Here is a 17,939-nt window from a genome sequence, read left to right as displayed (position 1 = left end):
AGCAACCCTGCCTTTTCCTATCTCCGTCTGGCACCAGTGGAGTCTGCTCTTGGGGCAGGGGCATGATGTCACGGTGGGGAGTGGGGCTGGTGGAGAGGTGGCTCCTGCAGCCTGCACAGTAGTTCAGACTCAGGGGCTCCCCCTCCTCTCCCAAAGCTGCAGCTCCCACAGCACAGCCTGCCCCCCTCCCTGTTCCCCACCCCCTCCACCCCCAACCCCCGCCCCCGCCGCCAGCAAGAGCACAGTGGCTTTAATATACGTTGGTATGTGGCTGCTGAGGACAGGCACCAGGCCAAATGCTGCTGTCACAAAGTCAAGCGTTATTGTGAAAAAGGAGCAGGCTGCCTACGTGCCAGCTGCCCTTTGCCAGCATTTTTTTTTTTCCTGGCTCAACATCTTCCTGAAGTTCCAAGAAGTCTCAGAAGCCCATGGGATGGGATTTTCCTAATTTAATAAGCAATCTCAGCTTCATAAGCAAAGCCCTCTGACTTCTTCCTTCCTCTGATACCCATCTCCTTGCCTTTTAGAAAAAACCACCCAGGGTGTTTTTGCCCTTCTGGAATGGACAGGGAAGGCCCCTCATTTACAGCTCACATGAATGGCATCAATTTAGTACAGAAATACACAGACACAATAATGATATAATTACGTGATATAAATATTAGCTTCATCCCTTTCCCTGTAGGTTGTATGGAAAACCCCTGCACTCTCCTCACCAGCACTCAGGGGCGGTGACGATATAAAGAACAATGGTAATTATGAGAAGTGTGCTTTGAAGACAGAGAAACCACGAGGCCCATCCCGACAGATGAATACAAAAATAGAATTCACACACAGAGGCATTTCCAGGAGTGAATAACACAAGGTACCATGGGGATGGCGGGGTGGAGATCAGTAGAAGCTATCCATATTTTCCAAGTGCAGGTGTTCCTTGTCAGGATTTTGAACTCTTCCCTCCATTTTCCAGAGTAACTTCCCCAGGGGACCCAGCCTAGTTGCCACTGAAAAAACTTGGGATTCGGGGGCAGAGCTGCTGGCAGCTCTGACATCCATGCCTGGGGCTCTGGGCTCTCCCCCTACGCTCTTCCATAGCCGCTGTCTTCTCTTCCCCTCTCTTCTCCAGCCCCCTCTGCACAGTGCTCCTCCTCTGCTTTTACCTGCTGACATCCCAGCCACAAGTGCCGCTGGCTGCAGGCTTCCCCGAGTGCTGTCAGGTTAGCCTCAGGACACATCTGGCTCACTTTCCATGAGAAGAGGGGAAGGGGCCTGTTTCAGATCCCAGTTCTCTAGAGGTGGGGAGTGGACGTGGGGCTCAGATGCAATCCAAGGCAGACACAGTCTGGGTTTGAGTTCAGGCGGGCAGGAAGCCTTGTCTTTTTATCTGTTTTTTTTCCCCCCTTCCTTCATCTTGGTTTTTAATGGAGGGAATCTTGAACCTGAGGCTCTTGTCCCCCTCCTGTCCATTTTGTGCGTCACTGACTTGTTCATATGCAGGCTGGGAACAACTTTTCATTTAGTCCTCCTCCTCCTCCATGCTCCCCAGCCCAAGAAACACATTACTGCTGATGGCAAAAACACCTCCCTACACACCCAGACAGAATGTGTCCTGACTACCTGAGCTGGCAGCACCCCCCAAGAACCAGCAGGCTTTAGCAGCTTCCCCCTGCAATTTTCTCCCTTAAAAGAAAAATATAGGGTTCATAAATGAACCACCCATGACAAACCCTTATTTAGCAGAAACCAAAGATCCCAGGGTGGGAAACCTGTGGCTTCTGGGCTGATTGACACCTTCTTGGGGCCTTGAGAATTCCTGCTCCTGGGTCCCGTAGCCGATACTAGGGTCTCCTGACCTCTCCCCATCTCAGTCCTCTGTGGCCCCCTAGGCAGAGCCCTGCCTTCTGTCCTCACCACACAGCCTGCTCACACAGCTGCCACGTCCCCATTGTCCCAGCTGTGTGCAAGCTTGCATTGCCCTGGGAAAGACAGCCCACTCCTCTAAATACCCCAACTCCCCTCTCCCTATCTCCTAGTCCACAAAGATGAGGGACAGCTTCTCCCAGAATTCACCCTCTCCCTGCCCATCAACATGGAGACCCTGATGGTGGGGAGAGGCAATCCCATCAGGAGGGGGTGGGCATCTCAGGAAACATGCCTGGCAGCAACGGGACCCGGGATAGAGAAGTTAGGCTGGGAGGTTCAGGGAGCTCTAGCAGCCTGTGCTTCTGTGATTTTGAGATGGAGAAGAGGGGGTGGGCGGTGGCAGGTAACCACCAAACATCAGGGCACAAAGTGGGAGGGGGTTCTTGCTGCTCCACCTTCCCAGCGCCTCCACTTTCCCTCTCCACCTCAGTCAAGGTAGGTCTTCTTAGCCAGTGCTAGCTGACGGGCGACTTCCACCCTCCTTGTCTGCCTGCGGGCCCCCTGCCCAGACACCACCTCAGCCGCACCCACACACCTACTCTAAGGGTCACTCAGAAAGGCCATTGTTCTGCAGGCTGGGTAAGAACCACCCAACCCTCTCGCCTCTGGGCACAAGCGGAAATGTGCTGTGGGAGCCTTGCTCAAGAACAAATAGCAGACCCACTGGGGTTGCCAGCAGCCAGAGGGTGTTGACTCCCGCCTGGGACTGAGAGCCCAGAGAGGGACAAGGAACAGGCCTGGGACACAGGGCCCTCCATCAGGCCCCAGCCTATCCTGCGGGTGGCTTGGAGGGGGCCTCTCAGAGATTCTATCTCTAAGAGGCCATCAGGCACGTTAACCCCCTCTGCCCTAGCTGGGTGGGTGGGAGATGCTGGGGGCTGCTGCTGGCCACTTGGCCCATCCCGACCACCCCCTCCTCCTCCCTCCTCTATGTAGCCTCATACCTCCCGGGGTGTCCGATTGCGCTCGGCCTGCACCCGGCTCTTCACCTTCTTGCCCAGCTCCAGCCCCACCCAGCTCTTGCCCTTGGCCTGTTTGCCGCGGGTGCGGCTGCGGGAGGGGCACCACACTCGCTCACAGTACTCATCCACCCGGGGCAGGTTGGCGAAGCCGATGAGCTGCATGATATCCTTATACCAGGCCTTGGAGTAGGGGGAGGTGGGGCCGCCTCGGGCTGTGGGCTCCTCTGGCCTCGGCTCCCGGGGGAACAGAATGTCGAGCTGTGCAGGCACGATCACCTCCAGAGCCAGGCGGACCACCACCTGGGAGAAGCCATGCTCCAGCGTCATGCAGGTATAGGTGCCCGCATCCAGGCGGTTGAGCCTGCGGAACAGCAGCCCCTGCTCTGTTTGCAGGACGCGCTCGTCGGTCTTCACCTGCTGGAGGTGTGGGAGGGCGTGAGGGCGCCTGGAGCAGTGTTTGCCCCATCAACTTCTTTGCCCCTTGCTTTTCCACATTTGCCATCTCAGGGTTCATTCTCCCCTTCCCAGCAGCATGCAGGCTCAGCGTCCTTGACTGAACTAACTGCCGGCAGGGCCTCACTTTCCCAGAACCCAGGACAGGGCCTGCGAATGGGGCTTCTCAAAGGTTTGATTGACCGGTTTCTCCCCTCGTCAGAGCTCTGGAGCCCCTATCTTGGCCTTGGGGGCCCCTGGCACACATTCCCAGAGAACAGAGAAGGTTAAAGGGTGTTTATGGGCTTTTTCTCAAGTCAGGGTTTACCCCCCAGCCCCAGGACTAAAACTGCTCTACACTCGACACTGTACAGAGCTCTCCCTGTCTTGGTCTGCACTGTTCACTCCCCCGATATTGAAGGGCCCACAGTCCCATCATGGTGTAGGAGGGAAGCATGGTTCTGATCCGACCCATCTTTGGCCTGGACCCTGGCTGGGCTTTTGTCTGCACGTGTGTACACCGAGGCTGCACTGCTTGGGTGGTGAGTGGTGTGTAACTCCATCTCATTGCTCCCCTGACTCTGCCCTCCCAGGGAGACTTCTCAGTGCCCAGCCTAACAGCTGGCCCAAGGCTGGCCTCCCCCAGTTCTCAAGCTGGGAGGAGAGCCCCTCCTGTAATCAACCCACTCCCTCCCCTTCCCATCTGTGGGAGCAGCTTGAGAATGGCTCTTCACCCTGCGCCACCCACACCCAAGCTCAGGCCCCAGACTGAAGCCATCTCTGGGGTTGACAGACTTTCCTGGATGGGGGAGGAGAGGGCCTAGGCAGACAGCTGGACTCTAGGGAGGAAGTGAGGGGCCAGGCAGTGTGTACTTGTGTGTATGTGTGTGTGGTGGAGGTGTATGTGCAAGGGCCGGTGGTCAGGGGCCCAGGCCTCCTAGGGTGAAGGAAGACCCTGAGGAAGAGACCCCTTCAAAGATGAGCCATATGTGTAAGCATGGGAGCCTTCCTGACCAGCCCAGCCCCCCTTCCCTCTCCGCAATCTCTGCCAGGCCCTCTCAGACAGAGCCCAGCCCAGGGCCTGGAAATTTGTGGGCTGCCTGTCACTGGAGAAGTTCTACCACATCTGGCCTGGGTGTTCCCAGATGGCAGGAACAGGGACACCTCCTTCTAGGCACCCCAGGGGCCTGATACACGCTTTTCTTAAGTTGATCTTGACAGGTTCCCCCTGAGAGTTCAGGGAGGGGTGTGACTGCAGGACACGTGCAGGCTGGAGCCAGGGTCCTCACTCACCTGCTCAGGCCTCTCGTCCCCGGGCCTCTGCAAGAACCAATGCGCGGCAGCCTGTGGGGACTTGGGCAGACACTCTAGGAAGGTGCTGTTGTGCTCCGTGCCGTAGACAGTGGTGGTCGCCACGAGTCCTGCAGTCTCCTCTGGGGAAGATTTGGAAGTGGGCTCAGCTCAGGAACTGTAAGGCCCCCAGGACCACCAACTGACTCCCACAGCCCAGGACCCCCCATGAATGTGACAGGGACTAGGCATCTGCTGATCCCTAAGCCCTTCTCTCTACCCAAAGACACTGCACCCATAGCTGACAGGAGCTACACACACACAGAAACTGAGGGCTGCCTGTGACCACAGGAGCAGCCTGAGGCCACCCTCCACAGGGGCGACCCGTGCCCTCCGCCGCTCACCCTCCTGGCTCTGCCCCAGGCACTGCAGGGCAGGGTTGCCATGCCGGATGTCCTGGCGGCGGAACCGCCGCTTGTTGGAGCCGGGCCGGTAGCGGGTGCAGGAGGCACCGTCCCAGGCGCAGTAGGGGTCCCGAGCCAGGCAGCACTCCGCACAGGCACTGCCATACGTCTCGCACTGGTGCAGCTGCAACCGGGCCACGCCCAGCCTTGAGCCCACGTACAGCATTTGCTGGGAGGGACACAGGCAGAGCCCGAGGTGAGTCTGTGCTCCACACAGAAGCAGCTAGGCTCTCAGCCCCCTCGGCACTCCTGACATTTGCAAGAGTCTTTCAGAACCTCCTGAGTGCATTCCCAGAACAAAAAATGTTTATCACCCACCTGATCTGCGTCGGATCCTATGCTAGGGCGTGGATGAGATGGGGCACACCTGGGGTCTTTTTTCTACGGGGCTTTTCCAGACCCTCCAAGCAGCAGACCTTTGCCTTCTACCCCAATGGCCTTGCCTCTGACTTTAGAGGTGAACTGCCTTGAGCAGTTCTAGCACAAAAGTCGAGATTTACCCAAAGATAAACTGGGGCAGATGAACTTGGGGAGGTTTTGCCACTTGCAAAAGGACACACAGCATGTCTTTAAAATCTGTTTGATATAAAATCTGGATCCTGTTTTCAAGCATGTTTTTGTCTGCCCTGAGTTGCTGGCCTTTGTGGATCTCCCCTTATCTGAACACAGGCTTACTTACTGAGGGCCTCCCACTGCCCATGGGTTTCGTGCGTGGGAATCTCAGCTCCTAGCTGAACCCACAACCGTCATTGCAGGGCCTAATCAGGCAGCCCCAGGGCCTGCTGGGAAACAGCAGGGCTCAGGGAAATTTCAGGAGATCAGAGGAAGGAGGATTTGGCAGTCATGGCAGCTGCTCTTACCCTTTTGACGGAGATCTCCATCTCAGTGATGGGTGTTGGCACCTGGGAAAGAAGTGAGACCTGCCCTGAATCCCTGCTTTCAGCCTCTTCCAGCCTCTGAGTGAAAGCCATCTTTCTCCCAGGTCAGTGCACTCCCTGGCAACTAAGACCAGATGGTCTTTCCCACACATTGTGTTTTAGAAAGGTCCCCTCTCCCTGGCTGGCCTCCAAGGCTTGGCTAAAAGCACAAAGCTCTGGTGTCCCCTCCCACAGCCCTGTCCCCCAGCAATGAGGCAGCTGTCCCAAATCACCCATTCCACCCACTTGGGGAAGCTCAGCAGTTCCCCAAACACAGATGACCCCCTGCCTGACTCTGTAGAGGGGTCAACAGAACCCCTTGGGGTGTCAATCACTCCTCATTGCAACTTGAGCCTGGCAGGCTTTGTCAAGGGGCAATCGCCTTGGCCATCTGTCCCTGGGCCCCCCACCTCTCAACTCACAGACTATGTCTCTAGGCCCGCAGTCATTTAGAAGCGTCGGCAAGGCCTCTGCGATAGTGAGGCCCACTGCCCACTGACTGCGGGTTCGGTAAAGATAGGTCCGTTTCCCTCCTACACTTTGCTCCTGCTTCCTTGTAGCCAGGCCTACACACAGGGATGGAGCCTAAGGGAACCTTCCCCATCAGTTCCCCCTGCTCACCTTAAACACCTGGAGCTCTTCCAGAACTACTTCCTCAGGCTCTGCAGAGCCCGCCCCCTGGAGGGCAATGACCTTGAGCACGGACCCTGAGTCTGGGGCAGGGGAGGAGGGGTCAGTGGGAGAGGAAGGGGCAGCTCAGGTCCCCGCACACCTCCCCTGGCCAGGCACCCCAGGCAGCCCACCTACCAGTCCCCAGAAAGATGACGTCGTAGGTCCCGTCCTCTGCCTCCACACGGTCCACCACGATCTGACGTAGCTGCTGGGCCAGATGGGTTTTGACAAGGACAGGGCGACCCCGCCGGGGACGCACGGGCCGGAACATGAGTGGGTGGGCTCGGGCAAACTGCAGCACCTCATCCGGGTAGTCCTTGGTGCTGCCAAAGGGTCGTCCTGGCTGTGCAGTCATCTTACTGGGACACTGTAGGCCATGGCAAAGGGAGTGCCTGAAGCCTCCTGGGTTGTCACATTCCCCACCCCCAGTCTGTGTCTAGACTCCACTGGCTGTTCACACCAGCCTCTGAGGGACAGCTCGTGGACCCTTAGTGCTGTATGAGAGACTCCTCAGTGTAGTCAGGGCTCCGCTCCCCTCCTCACCCCACCCAGCCCAGCTGCTGCCCTGGGGCTTTGCGCAGACCCAAGCCTGTCCTTGGCATCTAGAGCCCCTCCCAGCATCTACTCAGCCCTCTTCCCTGCCCTGGTCCCAGGTAGATACTCACCATGCCAGGACGTGGAAAGGGCACCTTGCCCCCATAGGGGCCCCATTGGTGCTGGGGACCATCTTGGTGGGCAAAGGGCCCCTTGAAGACCTCCCAGATATCAGCCATGTGGTACACACAGATGGCATAGCCCTGGAACACAGCACTGCAGAGAACAGACAGGGATAGTCAGGCCAGGGAGGTTCTCAGAGACAGGAAGGGGGCAGCATAGTTCCATAGGGAGGATGATGGGGCCTGCGGTCAGCAGAGACGGGAAAACAAGGACACCCAGGCAAAGAATACAGCCACGGAGTCACCGAGTCAGGGACAGAGTCAGGGACCCCTGGCTAGGCTGGGACGTGAGAGCAGGGGCTCAACAGGGGAGGCCAGGGTGTAGAGACAGGGCCGGGGGTGGGGGTGAGGGGAGGCCATCTGCCCACCTGACCGTGCTGAACAGAGCGTACACCTCCAGGCTCTTCCCTGAGTTGGGCCACAGCAGGAACACGTCCTCTGGGAGACAGAAGGCCACCGCCAGTGCCCCCCACTCACGGGCTCTGAGCCCTCTCCAGCCCTCACCCTGTGTGCTCTGGCCATGCCCTTACCCAGCTGGTCGAAGTGGGTCTCGGCACTGCCAGGGCCAGGCACGGAGCAGAGCAGCCTGGCCTTGAGGAAGGTGCTCCATTTGTTCACCAGCACCCGCTGGCCACCCGCATCATTCTGGGGGGTGGGGACCGGTCAGCCTTGGGGCCCGAGGACAGGCCCCCCCTTTCCTGCTCCTCCACCCTCACCCTTGGAGGGAGGCATGGATGTCAGCTCCACACCCTTGCTTCAGTTTGCCTACAGTTTCAGGTGGGGACAGGGCTGGGAAGACGTGTATGGCCAGGATTCCAACCTCACTGTCCCTTCCACAGCTCTCACCACACAGACGCGGCCCACTCGGCTGATGGTGACACGGCCCGGGCCTCCGTCAGGCGAGGGGACTGTCTCCGAGAAGAAGAAGTACACTTTGTCGTCGTCTGGGTCAGAATTGTCAGGGATCCGGGCGGCCAGCACAAACCTGGGGTCTGGGAGGTAACAGGGAGGAGTTGGGAGGGCCCTCACGGGGAGGAACAGGGCAGGGGTGAACCAATGAGGAGGAGAAGAGGCACAGGGACCCCAGGGACCCCACTGGGTCTTAGGGAGTGGAGTGGGGATGGGCTGCCCCTCCGGTCCCCACTCCCTCCTCGCTGCTGGTGCCAGGGGCAGAACCCAGTCAGCCTTGCTCTTCACAGAGCCCTGAGCTCACCGTGCAGGAGGTTCTGGTCAGAGTCAGAACGCAAGGCTGGTCGGGGACCCCCAGACCGGAAGATCATGGCCTCATGCCCCAGGAAGTCGGCATTGAGGCCTGTGTACAGCTCCCCTCCTAGGGTTGGGGTGGGGGCAGAGTCAGGGGAGGAGGGCCAGGCCCTGAACCTGGCCCATCCCTTCCCAATGATGCTGGCCAACCCCCACCTTTGTCATGCCGGCCCTGGCCTGGGTGTCACCCACCTACAAAGGTGCTGGCGAAGGGACGACTGGGCTCGTGTGGGCATCTCCCCCTCCCACTTTCCATGCTTCGGGGCTCCAGATGGAGCACATGCTGGGGAGAGGGAGGGAGACGAGTTACCTGGGAAAGCAGTGCCAGCCCCCTACCCGGGCAGTGGCCATTGCGTGCGCCTAGACAGTGGGGTGGGTGGAAGGCGCCCTCATTCAGGACCTTGCCAGTAGGGGCGGCTCCCTGGCACAAAGGCGCCTTTCAGGCTCTGACCCCTCTGCCCTGACCCAGGCTCAATGGGTAGAATTCAGACAGTAGGAGGAAATGTCACAACTTCCCAGCCCTTTGTGGGGCCGCGGCAGCTCACCTCTCCACGATGCCCAACAGCAAGGAGGGCACAGGTGGGCTGGAAGGCGCCAGTGCCACACGCCAGCAGGTGGGTCCGGTTGTGGGGGTGCAGCACCCGTACAAAGTTGGCGCACTCCGCCTGGGGAGAAGGCAGATGGGGGATGGATCTTGGGTGAGGGGAGATTCTACCAGACCATCAAGATCTGTTCCACGTGGCCCCAGCTCAGGCACCTGGGGTCAGGGCCTGGGTGTGGGTCAGGGTCGGGGACAGTCCCTCCTGATAGCACTCACCAAAAGATCTCTTCCCTTGTGAACGCACTCCTCTCTCTGTCCGGGCTGCGGTGGCCACAGGACCTGAAACACAGCCAGGTCAGCCTGGCTGACCCCTGACCTCACAGCCTCAGTTGCCCCAGTCAGCCTCCCGTCTGGAGTCACCTAGCCCTCAGAGAGAGTTGCTTCCCAAACTGTCCAGCTCACCTCCCGGGGATCTGGCCATGTCTGGTCCAACCGCAGAGAATAGATGGCATCACGGCCGCCCAGAAACAGTCGGTCCCGGTACTCATCCAGGTACAGGGCCTGAAGGTCCAGGGAGCCCCGGGGGCCCAGAAAGATGGCAGAACGGTTGGCAGATAGGAGGTCTAGGAGGGAGCCGAGGGAGGGGGTCAGAGCTGCTGCTCAGCCCACTTCTCCAGCCAGTTTGTGGAGGTGGAGGGTCCCAGCTGTGCATCTACCGCCCCACACACACTCACATCTGGAAAATGTTTCCATCCACAGGGCTGCTGGAGGGCTTCTGGGAAGTGACTCCTGGGGGTGGGTGGGACAGGGGACTCAGAGCCCCCCACCCAGCCAAGCCCACCCAGAGGCCTGCCCCCTTTCCCTCCACTCCATGGCCCCCTGGTCTTCAGTTCACATCTCCTTCCCCTGGCCTGTGCTCTACCGGCTCCTCAAGGAAGATGGCCCCACCAGCAGAACTTATGGCTGCAAGCTGGGCGAAGTGCTGGGAGAGCCTGGAGGAAGGCTGGGTGGTCTGAGCAGCATACAAAGCTGACTCAGTGGGATGGGCAGACGGGGGAGAGTGTTCCCAGCAGAGGGAGCATCTGCCTAAGGCCTGGGTGTGGGAGAGGCCAGATGCGGCCAGGTGGATCTCTAGGCTTTGGTCCGGGGATATGGCTAAAGGTCTTCTCCTCCATAGACGCTGCCTACCCAGGAGTGGAGGCGGCTGTCTGCAGATGATGGTCCCAGGAGGTGGGAGTCCTGAAGTAGGTCTTTGGGGTCCAGCTAGGTAGCTGGAGGAGAGGGGTGTGCAAACAAACAGCAGGATGTCTGGCCACCCTTGGGGAGGGGGGATGGCCAAGCCTGCCCCAAAAGTCATCTTTTCTATCCCCAAACACTCAATTCTATCCCCAAACTCATTAACAGCCTCTTCCAGGAAGCCTTCCATGACTGACAGTACTTTGGAGTAGATTTGCCCTATTTGGACCTTTTCTTGTAGCCTGACTTCCCCCAAAGCCACAGCTCCCAGGGCAGGACCCCATTCCACCCCTCCTCCCCAACCCCACCACCACCACACTCCCTTCAGACTCCAGAGTGGAGCCATGTCCCCTGCCCCCCAACTCTCCAGAGAAGGCCTGAGTCTCGCCCCTTGGACTGGGAGAAGGTGACCATCCCTCTGGTTTCCCCACGAAGAAAACTCTGTTGCAAGCCTGTGTCTCATCAGATTCAGAAGAGGCTTGTGCCAGCTGCAGCACAACATGGTTGTGATCTAACAGATCTAACAACAGATCTAACACAACAGGTTAGATCTGCAGAGGAACTTCCTGGACCAGGATGGGCAAAGAAGGGAAGCCACACAGAGCCTCACGGATGGAGGGGAAGAGAAAGGCCAGCATTACAAAGTGGGCTGCCAGAGGCAGGAGTGGGAACAGGGCTGTGGGGATGGGCTGAGGGGCCCCCTCTTCCCCACTGTGTGCCCTGGGCAAGGAGCGCAGCTGAGAGTAGACAGATCCTCCAGACTTGCCCTCTCTGCCCCCTCCCCATCTCTCTCTGCCCGCCTCTACTGAGCTCCCTCTCCTTTTCTCTAAGCCCCCTCACTCAGGTTCTCCCCCAGTGTGTCTCTTGTCTCCCACCTCCACCCCGGTCCCATCTGCCAGGATTGGTCCCCCTCCCCCTGCCTTCCTCCCAGGAGCCTCTGGCAGCCAGCAGGGAGCACATGGCCGGGAATAACTGTAAAGTCCTTCCTGCAGGCTGTTCTAGGAGTGGCTGAATCCCCCCTCCGGCTGGCAGAACAGACTGCCTGGGGCTGGCTAGAGTCCCACACCTGGGGTATAGCAGGGTCAGGGGCTCCACAGACACGCACAGAGTGCACTGCCCTACCTCGGAAGGAGAGCCGCAGGCGGGGCACGCTGGGGCCGGGGTTGGGACTGCCCCCCCGGAGGAGGAGGCCCCCCAGGAGGCAGCAGACGGCCCAGGCTGAGGGGGCCATGCTGAGGAACGGGCACCGAGCTGCTTGCAGAGCTGCCCTGGGTCCCGCGATGCCGCTGGTTGTAGTTTGCTCGGTTGCTGCCAGACCCGCCTCTGCTGCTTATAAGGCAGCGGCTCCACCCCGTCCAAGGCGGGAGGAGGAGGGAGGGGTCGAGTGCCCCGCCATCCACCTGCAGCCTCTCCCTCCACCTCGGCTGGCCCAGTTGGTGGCTCTGTGTCAGAATAGCTGGTTCTCCATTTGGGAGACTTTTTTTCTGGCCAGGCTATGATGGTTTATACGGAAATGTCCATAAACCCAAGTCCCTTGGCTCTAGCAAAATGTCAAGGGGGAGAGATAGCCTGGAAGGGACATCAGAAGTTGATGAGCTGGATGGGTGGTCTAGCTGGGCTCTCCTTTGCTCCTTGCCCCTCCACTGCCCATGACAGAGACCCCCCACAGGTTGATTCTGTGCCCAGGTCCCTGACACCAAGAGTCCAGCCCCCTGAAGCCTTGGCCTGGCTCCCCAGCTCCCCTAACACGGCCCAAGTTGCCTAGGGGTACTCATTCCAGCCCAAGGGACTCTGTGCTTTGGAAGAGGACTTGAGGTCCGGCCACACTTTACAGATCTGAAATTGGCAACAGATGAGTGGCCAGACTTCTCCACCCAGGCCTATTCCTATCTGGCCTCCAGGCCCCACATCCCATTTCACTGGGTCAGGGAACAGGATTCACCTTGTGCCAGAGAAGCCCCCTTTGCCCCGCCTCCCTCCTCCAGTTCTCCCAGAGCCCCGGGGCCCAGAGCATCACTAGGTGAGTGGTGGGTTCTTCCCAGACTTCCCCTCTGCCTGTAGGCCCTATATCTATGGTTCCTCCAGAGTGAGGGTAGGGGGAGGATGCTCATACCCCCATTCCCTCTGCTCTGAGTGCTGATCCAGGGGACAGGAGAGTCACAGAATATCGACAAGAGGGGAGATGAGGCTGAGAGGCTGAATAAGGACACTCAAGGAGACCCCCGTCATCTCAACAGTAGTCCCTGTCTCCACCCTCCACAGCTGCCACTCTACCCCATTCCAGACCCCTACACTCAGAATCTGAAGCCTTGGGTGCTAAGATTTCAACCTTGAGCCAGAATCTTGGTGCTCCCAGGATTCTAGAAACTTTTGTAAGTTAGGCCTCCTGGAGAGACGAGCCTGAACCCTCAAATGGCATCAAAGAATGAAAGAGGGGGTCCAGGCCACATAGCAGCCTGAGAACAGGACTTGCTCTGTCCTGCCCCTTTGCTCCTAAAGGTACTGGGATCCCACCTCCCTTTCTAGCTCATTTCTGAAAGGGGAATAGATCAATCTCTCTCTTTAAAAAAAATAAAAATTTTGGAAACAAATCAGTCTCTTGAGTCAGCGTAAGAAGGACCCAGGGACCTGGAAACCTGTCTCCCAGTCCCCATCTCCTCTAGAAATACACGTGCCTCCTGACCTGGGATTGAGCAAGGGTCTATTCAGGGAGGCCATCCTTCCTCTGGATCCCCTGAAGAACCTTGGGCAAGGCCCTTCCTTCTCTGGGTCTCAGTCTCCTCTGTCCAGAGCCAGGGACCTTAGTGGTACCAGGCTCTATAAACTGGTGAGAGGTGCTTGTGTAGCGGCTGCCATGATGGTGGTCATATCCTGGGTCCTTGGAAGGGTGGAGTCCCTCTGCATCCATCTCCACGGGGAGATGCTTCAGCCTGTTACCCAGGCCAGGGGCCAATGTCTAGCTGGAGATTGAGCTGGACAGCCCCTCAACCAGCATGTGGCCACCAGCTGTGGGCGGGAGGCCCAACAACTCAGCCTGCCAGCTCACCCTGGGGATCTAAGCTCAGCCAGGCCCCCAGCTGTGACTGCAGGGGAGGCCTGGGTTTACTCGGGCAGGATGTGGGGGCAGCCCATCCCACACTGCAGAAAAGCAGCCCGTCGCAGGGGCTGAACTTGCGTGGCCTCACCAGGTCCTCTTCTTCTCTGGGCCTGGCTCTGAGTCTAGGAAGCAGGGTAAGGATCTTCTGTAAAGATCTCTGCTTGCAGGGAATTCCCTGGCGGTCCAGTGGTTAGGCCTCTGTCCTTTCATTGCTGAGGGCCTGAGTTCTATCCCTGGTCCAGGAACTAATATCCTACAAGTTGTGTGGCGTGGCTAAACAAAACAAAACAAATTTTAGATCTTCACTTGCTGGCTGCAGTTAAGAAAAAGACCCCAAGGGTGCCCTTGATGTCTGGGATCAATGGGCCCAGCCACAGACATCTTGTGCCATCTAATGGACAAAGTCAGAACTGCTGGAGGTCCAAAAGCTGCTGGCTGGGTCAGGCCCTGGATGGGCAGCAGGGCCGCCCAGCAGAAACTACAGCCTCTTGACCCAACACACAGTAAGTAACCAGGCAACCTTAATATGAAGAGAGAGGTAGGGGCAGGGGGAGATGCTCCAGTGATGGCTTCTTGTTAAAATGTTTTAAAAGTTACTTGTTTATTATTATTTTTTCCTAAGTATAGTCAATCTACAATATCATTAGTTTCAGGTATATGGCAAAGTGATTAGCATATATGTATATAAATATATATATCCTTTTTCAGATTATTTTCCATTATAGATTAGTACACGATGTTGAATATAGTCCCCTGTGCTATACAGTAAATCGTTTTAATCTATTTTATATACAGTAGTGTGTATCTATTAATCCCATACTCCTTATTTATTTCTCCCCCTCTTTTCTTCCATTGGTAACCATAACTTTGTTTTCTATCTCTGTGAGTCTATTTTAAAAGTAAGTTCCTTTGTATTATGTTTTAGGTTCCACATATAAGTGATATCATTTATATTTGACTTTCTCTATCTGACTTACTTCCCTTAGTTTGATCATGTCTAGGTCCACCCAGTGTTGCTGCAAATGGTAATATTTCACTCGTTTTATGGCTGAATAATATTCCATTTTGTGGGTACGTACGTTTGTTGTTATTTAGTTGCTAAGTCACGTCCAGTTCTTTTGCGACCCCATAGACCCATAGCCCACCAGGCTCCTCTGTCCTTGGGATTTTCTAGGCAAGAATATTGGGAGTGGGTTGCCATTTCCTTCTCTAGGGGATCTTCCCGACCCAGTGATCAAATGTGCGTCTCTTGTGTCTGCTGCATTGGCAGGTGGATTCTTTACTACTGTGCCACCTGGGAAGCCATGAACATGGGGTGCACGTCTTTTTGAATTAGGGTTTTCATCTTTTCTGAACATATGCCCAGGAGTGGGATTGCTGGGTCATATGGTAACTCTAGTTTTCATTTTTAAAGGAACTTTCATGATGTTTTCCATAGTGGCTGCACCAGTTTACATTTCCACCAACAGTGTAGACGGGTTCCCTTTTCTCCACACCCTCTCCAGCATTTATTCTTTGTAGACTTTAAAAACTTTTTTATTAGAGAATAGTTGACTTACAGTGTTGTGTTAGTTTCAGCAGTACAGCAAAATGAATGTTCTATATGTGTCCACTCAGTTAGTTTCTTTTCACATATAGGTCATTATAGAGTATTGAGAAGAGTTCCCTGTGCTATACAGTAGGTCCTTACTAGTTACTTACTTTATATACAGCAGTGTGTGTATGTCAGTCTCAGTCTCCCAATTTACCCTCCCTCCACCCCATGCTTTCCCCTGGTAATCATAAGCTTGTTTTCTACATGTATGACTCTATTTCTGTTTTGCAAATAAACTTGTTCGCCCCATTTTAATTTTTAAAATATTTATTGTTATTTATTTATTTGGCTGTGCCAGGTCTTAGTTGCGGCATTCAGGATCTCCCATCTTCACTGTGGTATGTGGGATCTTCAGTTGCAGCATATGAACTTTTAGTTGCAGAATGTGGGATCATGTTCCCTGACCAGGGGTCACACCCAGGCCCCCTGCATTGGGAGAGCAGAGTCTTAACCACGGGACCACCAGGAAAGTCCCTGTACCGTATTTTTTTAGATTCCACCTATAAGCGATGTCGTATGATACTTGTCTCTGACTTCACTCAGTGTGACAATCTCTGTGTCCATCCATGTTGCCGCAAATGGCATTGTTTCATTCTTTTTATGGCCGAGTAACATTCCGTTGTACACATGTACCGCTATTTGTAGGCATTTTGATGATGGCCATTCTGACTGGTGTAAGGTGGAACCTCATTGTGGTTCGGATTTGCATTTCTCTAATAATTAGTGATGTTTTGCATCTTTTTATGCAACAGATAGCCTGTTGGCTATCGGTTATCTGTATGTCTCTCTTTTTTTTATTTTATTTTTAAACTTTACATAATTGTATTAGTTTTCCCAAATATCAAAATGAATCCGCCACAGGTATACATGTGTTCCCCATCCTGAACCCTCCTCCCTCCTCCCTCCCCATACTATCCCTCTGGGTCGTCCCAGTGCACTAGCCCCAAGCATCCAGCATCGTGCATCGAACCTGGACTGGCATCTCGTTTCATACATGATATTTTACATGTTTCAATGCCATTCTCCCAAATCTTCCCACCCTCTCCCTCTCCCACAGAGTCCATAAGACTGTTCTATACATCAGTGTCTCTTTTGCTGTCTCGTACACAGGGTTATTGTTAGCATCTTTCTAAATTCTATATATATGTGTTAGTATACTGTATTGGTGTTTTTCCTTCTGGCTTACTTCACTCTGTATAATAGGCTCCAGTTTCATCCACCTCATTAGAACTGATTCAAATGTATTCTTTTTAATGGCTGAATAATACTCCATTGTGTATATGTACCACAGCTTTCTTATCCATTCATCTGCTGATGGATGTATGTCTCTTTTGGAGAAATATCTATTTAGCTATTCTGCTCATTTTTTGACTGGGTTGTTTTTTCATATTGAGTTGTATGAACTGTTCATATACTTTAGAAGTTAAGCCCTTGTCTGTCAGTCATGTTATTTGCAAATTTTTTCTCCCACTCCATAGGTTGTCATTTTGTTTTGTTTATGGTTTCATTTACTGTGCAAAAGCTTGAAAGTTTGATTAGGTCCCATTTATTTTTGCCTTTATTTTCTTTTGCCTTGGGAGACTGATCTGAGAAAAGATTGCTACTATTTATGTCAGAGAAGAGGCTTCCCTGGTGGCTTAGTGGTAAAGAATCCGCCTGCAGTGCAGAAGCTGCAGGTTCAATTCCTGCAGAGGTCGGTAAGACCCCTAGAGGACAGCATGGCAGTCCACTCCAGTATTCTTGCTGGGAGAATTTTGTAGACAGAGGAGCCTGGTGGACTACAGTCCATGGGGTCACAAAGAGTTGGACACGACTGAAGTGACTTAGCACAGCATGTCAGAGAATGCGTTCCCTATGTTCTAGGAGTTTCACTGTGTCATGTCTTAAGTCTCTAGGCCGTTTTGAGTTTCTTGTGGTGTATGCTGTGAAGGAGTGTTCTAACTGCCTTGCTTTACAGGCGTCCAGTGCTTGCTTCTGATGGAGGAAGTCAAAGGAGGCTTCATGGAAGAAGCGTTGTCAGGCAAATGATGACACAGCCCAACAGAAACGGAGAGGACTGGACAAAGCAGAATGGTCAGACCCGGGGGCTGCATGTGGGGGCGTGCAGTGGCATGTACTGACGGCAGCTTGTCAGCCTGCGTCCACTATACAGCTGTGTGAGGTGTTCTGTGATGCGCCATGTGCCCCCAGGCGGGCTTATAAAGCATGCAGCCCAGCTTCTCCCAGCTCGAATTCCGTGGTAGACGTACCTGGGAAGATTGGATGCCCTCAGCACTTCCTCCACCAAAACCTCATTCTGGAGCACAGATATCGGGAAAATCTCACAGAACTTCCTACCCGTGGACCCCTTCTCTTTTTTGTTGGCCATGGCCCATGGCATGTGGGATCTAGTTCCCTGACCAAGGATTGAACTCTTGCCCCCTGCATTAGAAACGTGGTGTGGATCCCTTCAAGGCGCCATCCAACAGCCCCCTTGTACCCTCTTTGTAGCTGGCCCAGTCATCCTCCTAGTTTGTTCACAGAGGGCTCAACTCTTGGAATTTTCCTCCCCTCCTTTGCTTATACCGTTAGCATCCCATATCCCATGGGAGTCCCCAGCCTATGGTCCTTGTCCTCCTCCCCCACCTCAGTTACCCATCTTCCAAGTTATCATCAATGAAGATGTGACCTTCACTGTCTGCATTCAGAATATTTCCTCCTCTGATTCCACCTCCTGCTCAGCATCCCTGCTGCCACGATTCTTTCCTCCCTGCCTCAAGCTTCCTCTTCCTTCCTGTTCAGCTTGGATCTAGTCCCAGGGCTATAAACAGGCCCTTGACACACTCCTAGAGACCC

General features: G+C 55.1%; 1 protein-coding gene across 2 annotated transcripts; it reads right to left on the bottom strand.

Annotated features, from left to right (window-relative positions):
• Window positions 1-423: 423 nt before the first annotated feature.
• On the bottom strand, window positions 424-11,733 carry SEMA3G (semaphorin 3G). Of its 2 annotated transcripts, none has more exons than XM_005898095.3 (16): window positions 11,536-11,733; window positions 9,640-9,800; window positions 9,454-9,516; window positions 9,182-9,301; window positions 8,829-8,919; window positions 8,587-8,703; window positions 8,220-8,365; window positions 7,904-8,018; window positions 7,742-7,811; window positions 7,323-7,467; window positions 6,793-7,024; window positions 6,607-6,698; window positions 5,929-5,970; window positions 5,009-5,237; window positions 4,608-4,747; window positions 424-3,296 (listed from the first exon to the last, which is right to left on the bottom strand). In XM_005898095.3, exons 1-16 carry the CDS (start codon window positions 11,642-11,644, stop codon window positions 2,859-2,861), a joined length of 2,310 nt encoding a protein of 769 aa, XP_005898157.1. In that variant the 5' UTR covers window positions 11,645-11,733; the 3' UTR covers window positions 424-2,858. The 2 variants fall into 2 exon arrangements, with proteins under 2 accessions (XP_005898157.1, XP_070215288.1); XM_070359187.1 differs by having other exon boundaries at window positions 425-3,299.
• Window positions 11,734-17,939: the final 6,206 nt, after the last annotated feature.

Source organism: Bos mutus, chromosome 22 (genome assembly GCF_027580195.1).
Source record: "Bos mutus isolate GX-2022 chromosome 22, NWIPB_WYAK_1.1, whole genome shotgun sequence".
Taxonomy (NCBI): domain Eukaryota; kingdom Metazoa; phylum Chordata; class Mammalia; order Artiodactyla; family Bovidae; genus Bos; species Bos mutus.
The sequence above is the reverse complement of the archived record's forward strand: the minus strand, read 5'-3'. Positions and strand labels throughout refer to the sequence as shown.

Bases quoted from the DNA above. Each gene is read 5' to 3' on its own strand.
- SEMA3G (XM_070359187.1), bottom strand. From the start codon at position 11,644: ATGGCCCCCTCAGCCTGGGCCGTCTGCTGCCTCCTGGGGGGCCTCCTC. The intron at 5,238-5,928 runs GTAAGAGCAGCT...TGTCCCTCCCAG, and splicing joins TGGAGATCTCCGTCAAAAGG to CAAATGCTGTACGTGGGCTC. The intron at 3,300-4,607 runs GTGAGTGAGGAC...CCACACCTCCAG, and splicing joins GGGACGAGAGGCCTGAGCAG to CAGGTGAAGACCGACGAGCG.